Source organism: Euwallacea similis, chromosome 19 (assembly GCF_039881205.1).
Source record: "Euwallacea similis isolate ESF13 chromosome 19, ESF131.1, whole genome shotgun sequence".
Taxonomy (NCBI): domain Eukaryota; kingdom Metazoa; phylum Arthropoda; class Insecta; order Coleoptera; family Curculionidae; genus Euwallacea; species Euwallacea similis.
Genome location: NC_089627.1, coordinates 3285298 through 3304084, shown reverse-complemented (window position 1 = coordinate 3304084; position 18787 = coordinate 3285298). Strand labels below are relative to the sequence as shown.

General features: G+C 35.5%; 1 protein-coding gene across 1 annotated transcript; it reads left to right on the top strand.

The window, feature by feature from the left end:
• LOC136415284 (uncharacterized protein PF3D7_1120000-like) lies at positions 1 to 2010 on the top strand. The gene has a single exon (XM_066399803.1). The coding sequence runs from the start codon at positions 1 to 3 to the stop codon at positions 2008 to 2010; it is 2010 nt and encodes a 669-aa protein (XP_066255900.1).
• Positions 2011 to 18787: the final 16777 nt, after the last annotated feature.

Below are 18787 nucleotides of genomic sequence, written 5' to 3'. Positions count from 1 at the left end.
ATGGAAGAGGGAAGAAAAGACCTGCAGTTACAGCTACAGGGGCAGTCGGAAGCCCCAGTGCCTACTGGAGAGATGCTGCCGTTTCAGGGCACCTCCGGTCGAAGAGCTACTGAAACAAACAGACACCTCGTGGTGGAATGCCAGGCCAGGGATGATCTGCAAGCTACTGGGAAAGAGGAAAAAAGGAAGGGAGGAAGTTGGACACAAACGGGGATAAGTGTAGTAAGTATAACCAAGGGTGTGGTAAGAAGGTCTGGGACAACAGAAATTGATAGGATAAAAGACACGTTTGGAAGGCAAAGATCTATGAGCATACAAGAAAATAAGAAGAGGAAAATTATAGACTTAGACACAAGTACAGACACACATGAAAAAAATGAAAATGAGTTAACAGCATATAAGAAAAAGGAAAATATAGACGCATTTATCTTGACTGAGGCACTGGAAGCAACAAAAAAACTAGTAAATGAATTAGAAAGGTACATAGAGCAAAACACGAAGAGGGAAATAAAGGTAATAACATCTAAACTAAAGGCACAAATGATGGCAATAAATAGCAGAAATGTACAACAATGGATAGAAGAAAACAAGTATGACAAATGTGAAAAAATGGTGTTTGATGCAGACACAATGACGGAAAGTCCAAACGTAACAAGCGTGGTAACACAAACAATAATGGAAGAAGAACTTCATGAAATAGAAGAGACTAACAGGTACGAAGATTATATGGAGGTGGTGGATAGAAAATGGCCAGAGGAAATATACAAAAACACAGAGGTTAGGAATGGAGATCCAACGGAGACAGAACATGGAATGGTAAAAGTAGTGATGGTAAGAGAAAATGATAAAGATTGGACAACGGAAGTTTTAAAACAATATAAGGTAAAATATCCAGAACTAAAAAGAATAGAGGAAGAAGTGAGTGTTATCAAACAAATATACGAAATAAAGGGCAAAAGAGAACAGATAGTAAATAAAATAATTAAGATAAAATATAAAAATACAGGGGAAGACTTGTTCAGTAAATTAAGTCAAGTGAAGGAAAACAGTGAAGAGGGGGAATGTCTGATACTGCACGAAATACCTAGTATGGACCCGGAAGACCTAAGGAAAATGATGGAAATGATAATATATAAGACAAAAATAACAGCAAAAATATATATAAGGGGACAGACACCAAAAATAAACAGAAATAAAGAAAAAAGAAAAGAGAGACGGACATACGCATTAGTAGTAGAAAGCAAAGGAAAAAATTACCAGGAAACTATGGAGGAAGTGAGAGAAAAATTGAAAAGTAGTGAAAACAAGGCAATTATAGGAATAAGGAAAACCAAAGAAGGGAAAGTATTGATAACAATGGATAAAGATGAAGCGGAAATAAAAAAAGTGAAAGAAGCCATGGAAGAAATAGAAGAAGGGAAAATAAGGATAATAGGAAATAAAAACACTACGCACACAATATATATAAAGGGGCTGGACATTTTTACTAATCAGGAGGATGTGAGAAAAGCAATAGAAAGGGAAGTCGGAGAGATCCAAGAGGAAGACATTAAGATGAGCGCATTGAGACCTATGACAAACGGCACGCGGGCGATAACAGTTCATACAACAGAAATTATGGCACAAAAATTACAAGAAATGAGAAGTATCAGAGTAGGAATGGTAAGAGCAGGTATATATAGGAAAATTGAAATAAAAAAGTGCAACAGATGTTGGAAGTATGGGCATATAGAGCAGGAATGTGTAGGAAGGGATAACAGGGATTGTTGTTATAAATGTGGAGAAAGTGGACACCAGGCGAGGGATTGTGAAAATGAGGAATATTGCTTGTTGTGTAGTAGGGAAGGTCACAGAGCGGGTACTGGCAGGTGCTGGGTATTTCAAAAGGCACTGCAGGATGCAAGAATGGAAATAAAAAATAAACGAGAAAGCGGGGAGAACATAGGAAAAGAAGAGAAAGGAAAAAAAGAAGAAAAAGAAGGGGGAGAAATAAGAAATAAAAATGTATAACATATTGCAAATAAATGTCAATTGCAGTAAACCGGCACAAGATCTGGCAGAGGTTACTGCAATAGAAAATAAAGTGGATATATTACTATTATCAGAACCACACATTAGGACAATAAGCAATAGCAAGGAATGGTACGTGGGGAAACATAACAAAACGGCAATAAAAATCATGAATGAGGAGTTGGAAGTAGAGGAGAATGGGGAGGGAAATGGATATGTATGGGTTAAACTGCAGGGGGGATATGTGGTTAGCTGTTATTGGACGCCTAACTGTAGAATAGAGGAGTATGAAAAATTTTTGACAGAATTACAGATGGAGATTGGAAGATGGAAGGGGGTTAAAATAGTGGGTGGAGATTTTAATGCGAAGAACAAAATATGGGGATCAAAACAAAATGACAAGAGAGGGAGACTGTTGATGGAATGGGCAGAGGCAATGGACCTTACTCCATTAAATAAGGGAGGGACACCAACTTGGCAAAGAGCAGGAATGGAATCAATAATTGATGTGACTTTTGGAAGTGATAGCGTTGTGACAGACATGGATTGGAGAGTCCTAGAGGAAGAATCCCTTAGTGATCACAGATATATACTAACAGCGAATAAAAGAATAATAAGGGAAAGAAGAGACAAAAAAGAAGTAGGAAATAAGGAGTATAGATACATAAATAAAGAAAGGTTCATTAAGGAAATAAGGAGAATAAACAAAGAAGACATACGAACGCCAGAGGAACTAACAAAAATGATACAAAGCATAGGTGAAAAGTGCGTAACAAAACAAGGGAAGAGGAATAAAAGGAAAGGGAAATACTGGTGGAATGAGGAAATTGGTAACCAGAGAAGAACATGCCTGGGAGTCAGAAGAAAACTAGTAAGAGCAAAAGGATCGAGTGAAGGAGGGCAGGATACCCTAAAGGACTTAAAAGAGAAATACAAAGCAGAAAAGAATAAATTAAAGAATATGATACAAAGGGAGAAAAGAGAGAGATGGAACCAAACTTGTGAAGAATTAAGGAAAGATGTATGGGGAAGAGGATATCAAATAGTGACAGAAAAACTACCTAAAAAGAAAATAAAGATAAATCCGGAGCTCACGGAGAAAATTATAGACTGTCTATTTCCAAATGAATCAGAAGGCGGTTTCGAGAAAAGAAAAGAAAATATAAACGAAAAGCTTCAACAATTCAGTAAGGAAGAAATTAAAAAAGCAGTGACAAGCATGAAAAATAAAACAGCACCGGGAGTGGACGGTATCACAACGGAAATGATAAAACTAATAGGAGAAAATAGAATGGACTTAATAGAAAAAGTAATGAATGAGGAAATGAGAAAGAGTAAGTTTTGTAAGGAATGGAAAACGGCAAGACTAGTATTGATACCGAAGCATGGAAAACCAATAGGACAACCAGGAAGTTACAGACCTTTATGTATGATAAATGTGTTGGGGAAAGTATATGAAAGACTGATTGCGGAAAGACTTAGGAGAGAAATGGATGAAAAGAATGTAATATCAAATAGTCAACATGGTTTTAGGAGGGGAAAATCAACAATAACGGCCCTAGGAAGGATAATGGAAACGGTGGAAGAAGAAAGATCAAAACCAGCAAAAAATAGAAAACTAGTGTTGTTAACCACGGTGGACATAAAAAATGCTTTCAACACGGCATCATGGAAAATAATAGTGAGAAGATTGGAAGAAGGCGGAATATCCGAGTACCTGGTGAACCTAATAAAAGCATACCTGACGAATAGAACTATAGAATATGGGGATGAAAACAACAGAAGGAAAAAGATACTTACCTGCGGAGTCCCACAAGGATCGGTGCTGGGACCGCATCTGTGGAATGTGATATACAATGGGGTGCTGGAAATGAATCTGCCATATGGAGTCCAGATGGTTGCATATGCCGATGATTTGGCACTGATAGTAACAGGAAAGAACGAGGAGGAAATAAAAACAAGCACGGAAAACACATTGGGACTGGTAAAGAGATGGATGATCGAGAATAAACTAGAAATAGAACCAACGAAAACGGAAGCAATATTACTGACAGGAAGAAAAAAAGTAAAAGATTTCAACATAAACATGGATGAACATAAAATAGAATTGAAGCAGAAAATGAAGTACCTGGGAGTGACATTTGATCGGAAACTGACGTTCGGGGAGCATATAAATGTGGTAATTGGCAAGGCTGAGAAAACGGTGATGGCGCTGAGAAGAATAATGCCTAGAACTGGAGGAATAAATGATGTACAAAGGAGAGTATTAGCTATGGTATCGGAGTCAATAGTGTTATACGCAGCCCAAATATGGAAGGATGCAACGAAGAGAGAGGGAGTGAGGAAGAAATTACTGTCAATGCAAAGGAAAATGGCGCTCGCAATAAGTAGAGGATACAGAACTGCAGGTACCCTGGCGATACAGGTAATTGGTGGACAAATACCCCTGGATTTGATGGTTGCGGAGAGAGGGAAAGCATGGGGTAAGAGCAAGGAAGAAAAACTAAAAGAAAGAGAAACAACAATGAATAGCTGGCAGCAAAGATGGACAGAAAGGGGGAATGAATGGACAAAAACATTAATACCAGAAATAAGAACATGGACAGATAGGGCGGTGGGGCAAAACAGTTATCACTTAACACAATTTCTGACGGGACATGGATGCTACCAGGCGTATATAAAGAGAATTGGTAGGGCGGAGGATGACAGGTGTAGGTACTGCAAGAGGGAAAAGGATGATGTGGAACACACATTCTTTGAGTGCACATGGTGGCAAAATGATAGGGGAAAGATAAACAAAGAGATAGGACAAGGGCTAACACTGGGGAATATAATAAAGAAAATGACGGAAAATGAAAAAAACTTCCAAAGTATAACTAAATATATTGAGAAGATACTAAGAAGGAAAGAACAGGATGAGAGAAGGGAAAAGAAGGAAAATAGAGAGAGCAGGAAGTGAGCAGAGAGGGTGAGTGAGTGTATAGAGGCGAGGAGTGAGACAGGAGGAGCACAATTTCCGCCCCCCCCCTGAAGTAATACCAAGTGGTGGTTCCGGGAGGGATCCAGGGTGAAGTGAGGAGGGTTTTTTAGTGGGTAGGCGCCCCTTTTAGGGACGAATCCCACATAACCCGGTCGACAGACCATCAGACCGGGTACCTTTAGAAGGTTTTTCCCCCCTCAAAAAAAAAAAAAAAAAAAAAAAAAAAGATACCCATCTCGAGTAGGTACTGGAACTCTTGTTTAGCCAACTTAAGCTTCTCCGGGGGCAACCGTCTCGCTTTTGAGTAGACCGGTGGTCCGTTTGTGTGGATGACGTGTGAGGTATTATGCTTTAAATCGCTGGGAGCAGAGGTGAATTTGGTGAGGTTGGGGAATTGCCTTAGGACTTCACCATATTTGCAGGATGTCGGAATGGTACATACCGAATACGTATTAGCAAGTTTCACCTGTCCATACCTGGCTACTTGCGTGGTGCCGTCTATAATTCTACCGCGGCCCATATCGACCAGCACGTTGAAGTGATGCAGGAAATCTGCGCCTATGATAGCCATATCCGTCTTAGCTACGATGAAATTCCAGTTGAATTTCCTTCGCAGGCCTAAGCTGACGGCTAAATGCTTGTTGCCATATGCAGGTATCTGCGTATTATTTGCCGCGAGTAAATTGAATCGGGTATCAACACACTGGTCCCTCCTCGAGCGGGGAACTATTGATACCTCGGCGCCAGAGTCAATTAGGAATCTGATTCCCGTCAAATCGTCCTTAATGACTAGCCTATAAGTATTTATCTTACTACTAGTGGGAGCTGGAGAGCTGGACGCGTGGCGATCTGGCTGTCCCACGTTGCTGTTCGCCTTAAGCGACGTGGGGGCTAGTTTTCCGCATTGAAATTGCAAGGCAGTAAGCACCTGGTGGCCTTCTCCTTGAATCGTTGGTGATACCAGCATGTCCCTGAGTCTTGCTGTCTCCGGCTTGACGATCTTGACCTTCTTTGGCCTGTTGAGCCTGAGCTTCTCCGACTCTGTGATCTTCCCCGTGGTGTCAGAAGTGGGATTTTTTCTTTTATTTCCTTCACCTCCAAGGTAAGCCGACGCAAACTTTCAGCTAAGGTTGGCGAGTTAGGGGTTTCAGGCTGTTGCTGGATCTGGTACACACTAGGCTGTAGGATCTCAGCGATTTGATCTGCCCTCGTTGCCAGCTGCTCCAGTGGGTCATTGCTGCCAGCCAGAATTGACTGGATCTGATTCGGGAGCTGCTGTAGCCACATTGATTTGAGTAGCCGTTTCGACACCGAGGTACCGCCCAATCCTGCCATTTCATTCAACAAATGTGACGGCTTCCTGTCCCCCAGTGATGTGTGTGAGACTAGTTTTTTGTATTTCTGTTCTTCAGACTCAGAGAACAATGTGATGAGCCTGTCTTTTATCGCTAGGAACATGTCCCCAGCTGGGGGGTTACGTAATAAGTCCCCTACCTGCTCGATGACCTCACAGTTAAGAGCACTGACCACGTGGTGGAACTTGGTAGAGTCTGCTGTAACTCCAGCCAGTTGGAACTGTGATTCCAGTTGGCAAAACCAAAGTTCGGGGTTTCTGCTCCAGAATGGAGGAGGCTTAACTGCTACTCTGTCTACCATTGTGGCGTTGTTGCTACTCTCCGTCGGGCCTGGATTTGCCATGATCCTCGTGTTAGGTTTTGGCGTCACTGGGGCCGTTCTGTGTTCTTCTTGTTGTCGAGATTCCCTGTACTGGGGCTTCGTATGGCGCTGATCACGTCGGGGTCACCAATTGTCGGGTTTGTAGGTGTTTGCGTTTACCGATAGGGTTCGGAGTAACGCGGCGTGTTGTGGGTGCTAACGGGGTGATCTATTCTCCCGTTACGAGTCGGACACGCTGAAGGGACCAGTATTCTAACCCGGCAAAGATACTAGTCGTAGATACAAAATACGCGCTGATACTGCTCGACTATCTTTATTTACACAAAACTATTGCTACGTTTATTATCACAGTCTGTATATACTATACTGAGGGTGATAATCGTGGTACGTTACCTCGAGAGAACTGAGAGTAAGAGTATATGAGGTATAAGAGATCAGAGATATAAGAGGTCAGAGATATAAGAGATCGGAGATATAAGAGATCGGAGATATAAGAGGTCAGAGATATAAGAGATCGGAGATATAAGAGATCGGAGATATAAGAGAGATTTTAAGGGTCTGTTTTGGGTTTATATAGCTAACCAACCCTTTCGCTATTTCCGTCCCTGCTACTCGTCAACTGTCACTCCTGTGAGTGTCACTTGTCGGTGCAGGTTCTCGGTGTGAACTACTCTCGAGTGTATAATGCACCACACTGAAAACAAACGTCATCCATGTTGGTGTCACCAACCATTTTATTGAAAGACGGTTCTAGTGCCGTTTCCAGTACTTGAATATATTTTTTTGAATCCATTCGGCCCTCACACATAACGATTTCGCCCACCCCGTATGCCGACATACTACTCCATACCATTATACTTCCTCCTCCGTGTTTTATGGTTGGTGCGATACATTCTGGCTTGTATTCTTCGCTTATCCTGCGTCTAACAAAGGTTGTACCCGCGGTACCAAAAACCTTAAATTATTACTAAAATAAATGAATATTTAAAAAACGACTAATAGGAATTTTATTTGTTCTTCTATTGTAATTGAATTAAATTTAGAATTCATAAAATAAATGTACCTCGAAGTTACACTCGTCCGACCACACGATATTTGACCAATCCTCTTCAAAGAAATTTTCATGTTGAATACACCACTGCAAGCGTCTTTTTTTAATATTTTTTGACAGCCACGGTTCTTCCTTGCTTTACAACCTTTGAGCCCGGCATATTGAAGCCGTCTCCTGACTGTTCTGGCAGAAACTTTTTTCTCAGTGCCCCGAATAATTTTACAGCCAGCTCAGAAGATGTGTCTTTCCGATTTTGTAAAGAAGTGCGTACCAATTGCCGATCTTCTCTTGCACTTGTAGTATGTTTTCTTCCACTTCTTTTTAAATTTTCATGACTTTTTGATTTTTTATAACGTTTTAATGTATATCTCACAGTACTATGAGGACACTTGACTATTTTTTGCGATTTATGTTTTATTTTTACCTTCCTCAAAAAGTAATTGAATTTTTATAGGTTTTGCTAAATCTAATTCTCTCGTTTTTGGCATTTTTATCAAAAAATAAGAGTTTTCTTTAGAATAAACGACTGTAAGCTAATAATTGTTAATCGATGTGCACACTACGAGTGACCGAATAAAATGAATACCTATAAGTAAAATTCTAGTTTGTTGCTGTAATCGTGTCCCAACTTGTTCTCGCATGTTTATGATGTGGTGCTTTATTTACGTTATTCAGGTGATCGCACCGATTAATAATAAAATACAAAATAATTGCTTAGAGTCAAAAAAAATTAAATTTCTAAGAATTGAGAGGGGTGGCAAATAATTTTGGCCAAGGCTTTAGGTATATACCTATCCATTTTAATAACAAAACCAATGAAATATCCTAATGAAAAAAGATAGTACATGTAGAAATATATACAAACATTCATATGTACAGAGTAGAAAATAAAAAAGACATACATGCATAAAATAAAGTTAGTTCGTAGGATGAAAAAAATGTATTAATTTACTTTGCTTTGTTGACTTACTATACATTTTTTGCACCAACTTAGCTCTCAGGCCTTGAAGAACAAGTACACTAGAATATTCCAGTTTATTTGAGTTTTCCTCGGCCCATTGAATAACAGTATTTAAAGATTTCAAGGCTTCACTAGTGGAAATCAACTTGTCTGTAATAATAGTATTTGTAGTAACATCACTGTCTTCATCCTCACTTTCAATTTCTTTATTTTGTTCATTTTCTGATTGATGGTCCTCATTCCAAACTTCGACTTCATTCTGATTCCATACTTATAAATTGTCATTTTAAGAACATACATCTGCATAGACTTTTTATTTTTTAACTTACAATGGGATTCATGAGCTTTAAGGTGTTCATAATTTCAGATTCTGCATATTTCGGATCTTCGTCTTTTAATCGTAGTTTTAAAATAGTCAAAGGAATATTTTCTTCTCCCTAATCAGAATCATCTGTTTTTGGTAAAATGTTATGCCAACATTTTCTAATTACTACGGGTTTTAATTTTCCCCAGGCCAAATCCAAATTTCAAGTGGCATCTCTAATAGTTATGGATTCTAAAGCCATTTAGACGTGATTTTTTACAAAAACGCCAAACAACAAATTTTTACGAATAAATAGCTTTGTGAGACATATTGCATTATGATCCGTAGGTTGGACCAATGGTATAACATTGGACGACATGTAGTACATACAGATGTTGGACAAGGTGACACAACTCCTGAAATGAAAATACGTGGGTAAATCTATAAAAAATACTAAATTGGAAGGATGTAAATTATTGTAGAAATATTAGAACAGTTCAAATTGCGATCGAAATTCAATAAATTGTTGCTTTTAAAATTATTACTTATCAAAATCTTACCTTGTACGCAGTACACTATGCACTCCAATACTATACTCACAGTAACTTTTCTTATAAAGCATTCCTAGTGAACCCCCTTTATTTCTTGGCAGAAATGTAAACAATCTCGCCATGTCTTAGTAAAATATTCAATTATGACTGTATTTGTGCTTATTACAGAATTCTAAATCGAATCTATCCAATAACTATACCGTTTACCCTATTCCCAGCCAAATCATGCTAAACTCAATTTGGAACTTTCTTGGAAGATTGCATGTGGATTCTCCTTTGCCCACACATACTGATTGAGCAAATTGACAATACCGTTGCGAGTGAAACATGACTCATCGGTCCACAGAATATTGTTTAAAAAATGATTGTTTTGTCCTAGGGATCTTAACATTCAACGGCAAAAAAACCAATCGTTTCTCCTCATCTCCTGGATGTAAACCTTGTACAGTCTGCAAATGATAGGCATGCCTCTTGTTCTTCTTTAGTATTAGTGGGGTTTCTATCAAATGCACGAAGAATTCTGTTTTCCAATCTTACTGGTTGTCCGTTATTTCTAGGAATTAGATCATTACGGCTTTTTAATTCATAATTACAAATTTCTGTGGATATTAACAAATACAGAGGGATGAGGTTGACGTCTTTGAACAAATCTTGGCCTGTATTCCCTTGCAGCTTCAGCAAAATTTCCATTAACAACTCCATAGCAGAAATGGATATCAGCTTGTTCCTAATTTGAATATTTAAACGGCATTCTATGGCAACGGTTGCTTATTAGAACTTCTAAGTAAGTTAAATACGATAATACGTTGAAACGAATATTGTCAAAAATTTCTTTAGTAACCAGAAAAACATTTATCCAGCGAATTACAAACGCATGTGCAGAAATACGAGCGTGCCACCTGGATGGTGCTATTGCAATAAAACTAATAAATTAGTTTTGTCATATGGCTGTATTTGTTAACTAAAATACTAATTTCTTCTGTAACAGAGGGAGATACGAAGAAGAATCAAGATACCTTTTTTGAAGAGGTTGAACTGCTTGTTTAGAAAAAATACGTGTAGGATTTCGGCTTTAGTAAATAACACAATTATATAGTTTTATATGATCTATTATCTGCTAAGACCACTCGGAAAGCAAGCCCAAGACGCACTACTATACCATTTTCTATCATCCCTATATGTAAACCATACGGCCCCACTAAGGGGACATTAGACCCGTCAACATCACCTTAAATCTCATAAATAGTGTCTATCCTCCACTTTAAACCTAAATATAATAAATCTAAAGCTTTATCTTAGTTATAATGTTGGTTGAGTTTTTGTCGACTTTAATAGCATTTTGGTGTCCATAACTCAACAATACGCATTTTATTTTAAATAATCCTGCCTAATTTTTCTATCTTAATTCATGGTGGTACAACCTCACAATGCCACCATTGGTTGCACGTAAAACGTATTACCACCTAAAAAGTAGCTCATTGATTGATATCATGTTACCAATTTTAATTAAAATAATTCCAAAGATGAAGATGTGATAACAAAAAAAAGGTTTTCTTTTACATTTTTAATACCCTGTATCTCGAAAAACAAACACTTTCGAACCTATGTTTATATGAAGTTTTTCTCCTAAATGGAGTTTTTCTATCGAATATTGAAGTCCTGCTAGAAATAACTGGGACACCCTCTATATTAAAAGATCTTCAAGGCAGGTACTGAATGTCTTCTGGATTCTCAAGTTTCATTTTCGAAACGAAATATATTAACGTGGAACATAAATATAGTGCAACCTCGCTAATCCAAATGAATTCGAGGAGAGGGTGCTCGGATTACCGGGGTTTATCAAAGAATTAAAAAATCTGAATGTTTGCTACAAAAAAAAACATAAATTTATTATTGAAACGTTTAACAAAAAATATATAACTAACATGATTAAATGTTGGGTCCGTTACTGTGTACGAGCCTCGCGCTCTCTCGCTCACTGTACTCGCACCACTCTAGCGCTCTCTCTCTACCACCGTCTAGATAGCACGTGGATCTTCCCGCATTGTCCGGCGACATCGAGAAGGGTCAGACCCTTCTAGATAACACGGTTAAGAAATATAAAAGGTCGTTGGGAAATAGCACGGATTCATTCAGAGACAGAGTCGGATTAAGTGTTAGATATAGTATCGTGAGAACGTTACAGTGCAGTAAAGTGTTCTTTAGTTATTAGTCGTTACTTGTTTTATATCTTGGGTGTAAATAAATTAGCTCCCCAAACCCAACATTAAACAACAAACAACTTAAACAAAAATTAATCAAAAATATATGACAGTAAAAAAACTATTGAAAATATTCTTTGATGGTGTGTTGTTTCATTTTATTAAGCCGTAGAAATACTGCCTGTTCTCGCAATTTCAAAAGAACCAGTTGGTCGCTAGAATATCCTTGATTTTCGACAGCCCATTGCAACACCTTATTGAGACAATTTATAGCTTCCCGGTGAGAAACAGAAGATGGTGGTAGACCTTCTTCAGAATCAGTTTGGACATCGTCATTTTTGCTTTCTCTGGCAACAGCAGTCAAATCTTCATCGGAGAAAAAGATCTCGTTATTTTCCTCTTTGTTCATAGCCCATTCCTTTACTTCGTCTTGTAATAATTTTTCACCTATTGATAGGATTTCATTAGGATTGTCATTTGCTCAATTTCATTTGTTATCAGCTTAAGTTTTAACTGTAATAAAGGAATGGTGTCCTCTTCACCCCATTTCTCTGAAAGTGAATTGTTTATCTCCAACGATAAATTTCGCCATGATTTCTTAATAACATCACGGTTTTAATTGTTAAGTATCGGCAAATTTATCAAAAGAATTTAAGTTTTTTCTATGTTGGCATTTTTATTTATGTTTAACGTCGGCAAATAAGTCAAAATATGTATTATTTTCGACAGGGACTATAAGACACTATAGTGAAAATAGAGCGTTCGGGCTACCGCAGGAAAAATTGTTTGGCCGTTCGGATTATCGAGATGTAGGTTTTGTTCGAATTAGTGGGGTTACACTGTATATTAGAACTAGATTTGCTCAAGGACCACCATTTTTTTTTTTATTACGTCATTTAATTACACAAGATAATCACAATGTAGAGAAGTAAAACTGTTTCATGCAAAGCACGTTTTCATTTTGCATCCTGAAAGTTCCCTTTTTAACTTTCTAATCACATTTTGTCGATGGTAAAAGAGGACTGAAATGAATTGTATTATAACTGTAAGAAAATTCTTAACCTGTGATTCCACTCTCATCAATGAAAAAATCAATAAATTAAAAAATAAAAATATATATCGGAGTAACCTTTGAAGTATTATCCATTTCTTTGTATAATACCAGCTATTACAGTTTTTGAATTTCGTTTGTAATATTTCGTGGTTTAACTGTGATTTTTTACAAGTATTGAAGTGTATTAAAATAACAAGCCTTTTTTCACAAAACTTTTTTATTACCTACGAGATGATTGTTTAAATTAATTTAGTAAAAATTTCTAAAATAGCTCTGTTACTTACTTAGAATTTAATAAGCATAAGACATTAGATCATGTAAAAACAAACATTAATTAAAAGTCAAACATGGATTTCATTTAAACTCTTCGGTCAATTTTTTTTTCAAATGGTAGTAAAAATTCCTTGGGCAATAGTTTTTCAGTTATCATAAAAAGTTCTACATTAAACTTTTTAAAATTAGAAAAATTACTCTTGATAAGTATGAGCACCCTCGAAACTCATTCGCTAAAATGTAGGCTAGTTTTTTATTATCTAATTTAGATATTTTAGGAAAAGCAGAATATTAGAAAATAGTCAATTTACTAAATATTGGAAATAATAGTTAAGAAAGTGAATATCAGCAGAATTCTTTCTAATTTAATAATTCAAACAGTCAATTTATATTTGGTGTTTAATACTTTGAACCTTTTGCTATTAAAAAGTAAATCGTAGAAAGCCAAGAACAAATAAATAATTGAAATTTTTATGACGTTTTTGACAATAATGAATAGTTTATTTTTAAATCAGTGATCTCGACCATTAATTTTTTTATTAATTATAAGGGATTGGTGAGAACTAAATTAGGTAAATAATACATAATAGTTATAAAAATAATACTCATAGATTCGTGTCAAGCTGTAGTTATTCTGGCATTATTTTCTAACAAAGAATATGTGAACACCTTGTTTATGTATGGAAGAGCTAATAGTAATGCATCGGAAGCTCGGAGGCAATCACGAAAGATATCCAGATAGGCGACTTCCTGATACCCGGGTATTTTCTAATACAAATCGCCATTTACGCGAACATGGAAATATGTCTCATCGTGAACCTGGAATTACCAATTATCAGTATGCGGCCAATGTTGATGAACAAATTTTGGAAGTATTTAACGCTGATCCAACAAAAAGTGTCAGAGAGGTTGCGCAGCAACTAAACTTGTCTGCTTGCAAAGTTTGGACGGTTCTTAAAACTGGGAACCAGTATCCTTTCCATTACACATTAGTGTAAACTTTAGAAGACAGAAATCCTCTGCATAAATCCCATTTTTGCCGATTTCTTTTAATCACAAACATCCAAGACGGATTCTTTTTGAAAAGTATTCTGTAGGCAGAAGAGTCACAATGTATAAGGGAGGACATTACTAACTTCCATAATTTGCATTTTTGGGCAAACAATTATGAAAATCCCTATATGAAAAAACATCCCGTTTTCAATACAAATTTAACGTGAATGTTTGGACAGGGATTATTGGCAAAATATTGGTTGGACTTTTCTTTTTACTGAATAATTTGAACGATCAAAATTTTTACAATTTTTAAGGATAATCTTTTCGATATTTTGGATGGCATGCCACTAAATGTAAGGGATCGAATTGTATTCTAAAATTATGGATATCCTGTGCATTGCACCGCAGCAGTAAAAGAACTTTTGGAACAGAATTTCTCTTATCGTTGGATAGCTAGAAATGGTCCAATATTATGGTCACCTAAGTCACTTGACCTAATTCTCATTGATTGTTATGTATGGGAAAGAGCAAAGCAATTAGTTTATAAAGTTGAAATTTGTAATCGTGAACACGCAACACTTAATGGAAAAAATAAACGAATATTTCAATCAAATGAGAACACAAATTTAAGTATTACAACGAGGCAAATAAGAAAATGCGCTCGAAATTGTATTCGAAACTATGGACCCAATTTTGAATACTAAATATAAATCGACTATTTGAATAGAATGAATTCTGCTGATATTTACCTTCTTAACAATTATTTCTAATGTTTAGTAAATCAATTATTTTCTAAAAGTCTGCTTTTTCTAAAATATCTAAGTTAGATAATATAAGGTTAGCCCATATTATAGCGAATGCACTTCAAGGGTACTCATACTTATCAAGAGTAATTTTTCTAATTTTTAAAATGTTTAATGTAAAAATTTTTATTATGACTGAAAAACCATTTCCTAAGGAATTTTTACTACCAATGGGAAAAAAATTTACCAAAAAATTTAGATGAAATTTAAATTTTTTGGTCAATTTTTTTAATTTAATTTTATTCATTTTTATTTTATATATTTCAATTTTTAGTTTAATTTTAGTTAGAATTTTAATGTTTGTTTTTATACTATCTAAAAGCTTCATGTTTATTAAGGTTTAGGTAAGTAACAGAGCCGTTTTAGACCTTTTAGTTAAATTAATTTAAACAATCATTTCATAAGTAATAAAAAAGGTTAGTAAAGTTTTGTGATAAAAAAAGCTTGTTGTTCTTTTACACTCCAACACTTGTAGAAAAGCACGGTTAAATCAATAAATATACAAAAAGAGATTATTTCAAAAATTCTAAAACACTAATATATAGGTACGTTGCGTTAAATAAGTTCAATATGACTCCCTTTATCACTCCTTCAAATATTTGCATCGATGTACCAAATACCCTGTACATATTAAAAGTGTTTTTTGTTTGTAGGTTATGGTATTTCAATTTAAGATTTGGTATTGTATTGATGGTGTTCCATTTTTAATTTAGAGTTGTAACCAATGAATTAGCTCGTCTGTGCTGTCTACTTCAGAGTTTGAATGATCATTATTAATATTATTATTAGTACATTATCTGTTTAAGTCGTTTTAAAAAATATCAAAAATATCAAGACTAAAAATATACTTAACTATTGTGTCATATGTCACTAAATTCATAATAAAATGAGCTTTATGAAGCCAATTTTAGAAATCCAAGGCCGCATTTAAAAAGTTAACTTGATGATGGATTTCCGAAATTGAAACGTCGAATTGCTAATGTAATATCGTCATGTTGTAGAGGGGAAAAGTTGCAATGGTAAAGTGTCAATAATTTTTAATTATCTCTTTAAATAAACCCTAGAAAAAATATAAAATAAGTTTCAAAACTTCGGCTTTTTCCGGATATCTTCAGACTAGGCGAAATATTTTTATTTTCAAAAGTGCATTTTACTTAGCTTTACATTGCATAACTTTGCCCTAATTTAACCGATCTTGTATCTCCTGAAATTACCGAGATGCTCATGCTGAGGCTCGAAAATCGGTCACCCTGTATGTTTAGTGCTTTCTTTTCACTTTCTATCGAATTCTTTTTTCATTTTCTCACTTTGTAAGTCCATTCTACGTTTGGCATTCTATACAACTTACTCTCTATTTTCGGGCATTAAGTGTCTTGACTTAAATTTCCAAAATTATCTTTATTAAAGTCAAACATTAATGTATGAATGGTGTAACCTGTGGTTTCACTGATAGTGGTATTTATACTCCAGGTCACAGCTGGTAATTTTTGATACTTTTTATTTTCATTCTGTATATTTGTGTGTATACCGTCCAAAGTAGTGCAGTTGAAACCTTTAACTTGACCATTGGAACGTGGTGAAACTACTGCATTAAAAATCAATTTAATTTTAATTTTGTTGCAAAATGATTTAAACATTTTAGAAAGTTATTCCGCGATCTGTTGTGATGCGTTTTGGTATACCAAACATATTAAATAAATCTTTTAAATAATAAATGTCTTCTTTTGAATTTGTTGTTTTGTTAGTCTTGCAAATAAGTATTTAAAAAACGAATCGACAATCATTGAAATGTAGGTATAATTTTTTACTTGTCTTAAAAAAAGGTCCTAAATGATTAATGTGGCATGTGTGAAGGGGTTCATTGGACTTGGGTATCGGGTGGAGAAAACCTTTTTTCCCTATTGACTTTTCTTATATGCTCAATCAATACACGCGTAAACATATTTTTAATGAATAGTGTCATTTCAAGGAAATGAAATTTGCTTTTTCTTAAAGTTTCGCATCGTTTTTAGCCAATGTGACACACTTCTTCGTGACGTTTTCTCATTAAATTATATCTATATGTTTTTCGGATTAAAACTCTCAATTCAACATTTAATATTTTCCTATAGATTCGATTATTTTTAAGACAATACCTGAACTTTACTTCTATTATCTGCTAGCTTAAGAGTACTTAACCATCAAATTGACCGTTTTTAACCATCTGAAGCTAATTTTGATAATCTGGATCAATTTGAGTACATTTCATGGCGATTTTATTAGTACTAACCTATATCACTTTTTTCTGCCTCTTTGGAATCATTTGAAGACCAAATTGAAAGATTTGACCGAATTAGCAAAATTTCGCGTCATTTTCATGTTTCCAGGCAAATCTGCATTATCTGGTAATTTTAGGGCATTTTACGTTCAAATTTTCTGTTTTCCACTGTTTAAAACAAATTTTGGTAAAATAAGTCGATTTGAGTACATTTCTTGACGAACTAATTGGCACTAACCGATATCACTGATTTTTACCTGTTTATGTCATATTTGAACGTTTTCCCGAAATTGGAGTTATTTGAAACCTAAATTTACAGATTTGGCCGAATTAGCAATGTTTCGATTTATTTTCGTGCTTTCATTTATTCCACTTTACAAAGTTTGGTCTGCAATAAATCGGGCTCCAGTTGGCCATTTAACTTAAAAAATACCTCAAATTAATCATATCGACTAGTTTTTTAAGACGGACCAACTCACCTGTTGATATCTTGTGAGGTGTCGGAGGTACAGCATTACATTGGTCTTCAATTTCTGCAATTATTGAGAGTACAAAAAATGAGAATACGAAGAAAGTGCCTTTCTGAAATTCCGCAACACTAACTAAAGTTTTCATGTTCGATATAGTAGAACGCTATATAGAGTCTATTGGACCGATCAACAGCACATCGAAAATTTCAAAAACTATTGAAAAGAGGAAGGTACCAATTTTGTCATTTTTCAAGGTTGGAATTATGATAACTAGGGCAGAAACGGGCCAATCACCTTTAAAAATACTTCAAATAAATCGTAACCACGAGCTCTTTAAGACGCCACAACCTGCCCGTTGATATCTTGTAAGGTGTTGGAGGTATAGCATTACATTGGTCTTAAATTTTTGCAATTATTGAGTACTAAAAATGAGGGTACAAAAAAAGTATCTTTTTGAGATTCCCCGACATTAAGTATCCATGGTCAATACAGAACATTTATAAGTCAATTGTTCCAATAAACAGCACATCTAATCAAAATGAATGTAATTTTGCTAAATGAATCAAAGATGAACTCGAAATGTGCTTGAATCGTTCCAATTCATCTAAGTATGTCCGTAATTGTTTACATCGGTAACCTCCCTTTAGTGTTCTCAATCCTGTAGATGATAAAAATTTGCAACAAAAAACTTGAAGTGAACGTAATTTTGCTAATTCAGTCGATTCTATTAATCCGGAATTCTAATAAGTCCAAACTCCGGAGATAGACGTAAAATGAATCAAAGATGAACTCGAAATGTGCTCGAATTCTTCCAATTCGTCTAAATATGTCCGTAATTGTCTATATTGGTAAATTCGTTTCTTTAGTGCTCTCAAGTCTGCTGATGTAGGATAATTATGTGCTGCATTATAAACATCTTCAAAATGATAATATTTTTTATGCCATAATTAAAACTTGCACAAATAAAATTGTCAATTAGTTTAATCGTTTACCAAAATCCTGACAATAAACATAATTTCCTGTATGCATGAAATTAATTAGCAGCAACTTATATTAATTTAAATATTACGCATAATTTAATATAATGCATTAGTGAAATTCTATCTAAGCCTCTTTTGACGTCACTTCCCTCGTGTTCTTAGGTACTGCACTAGTTTTCCTAATTACGTGCCATCTGTCAGACCGAATGTAAACATTAA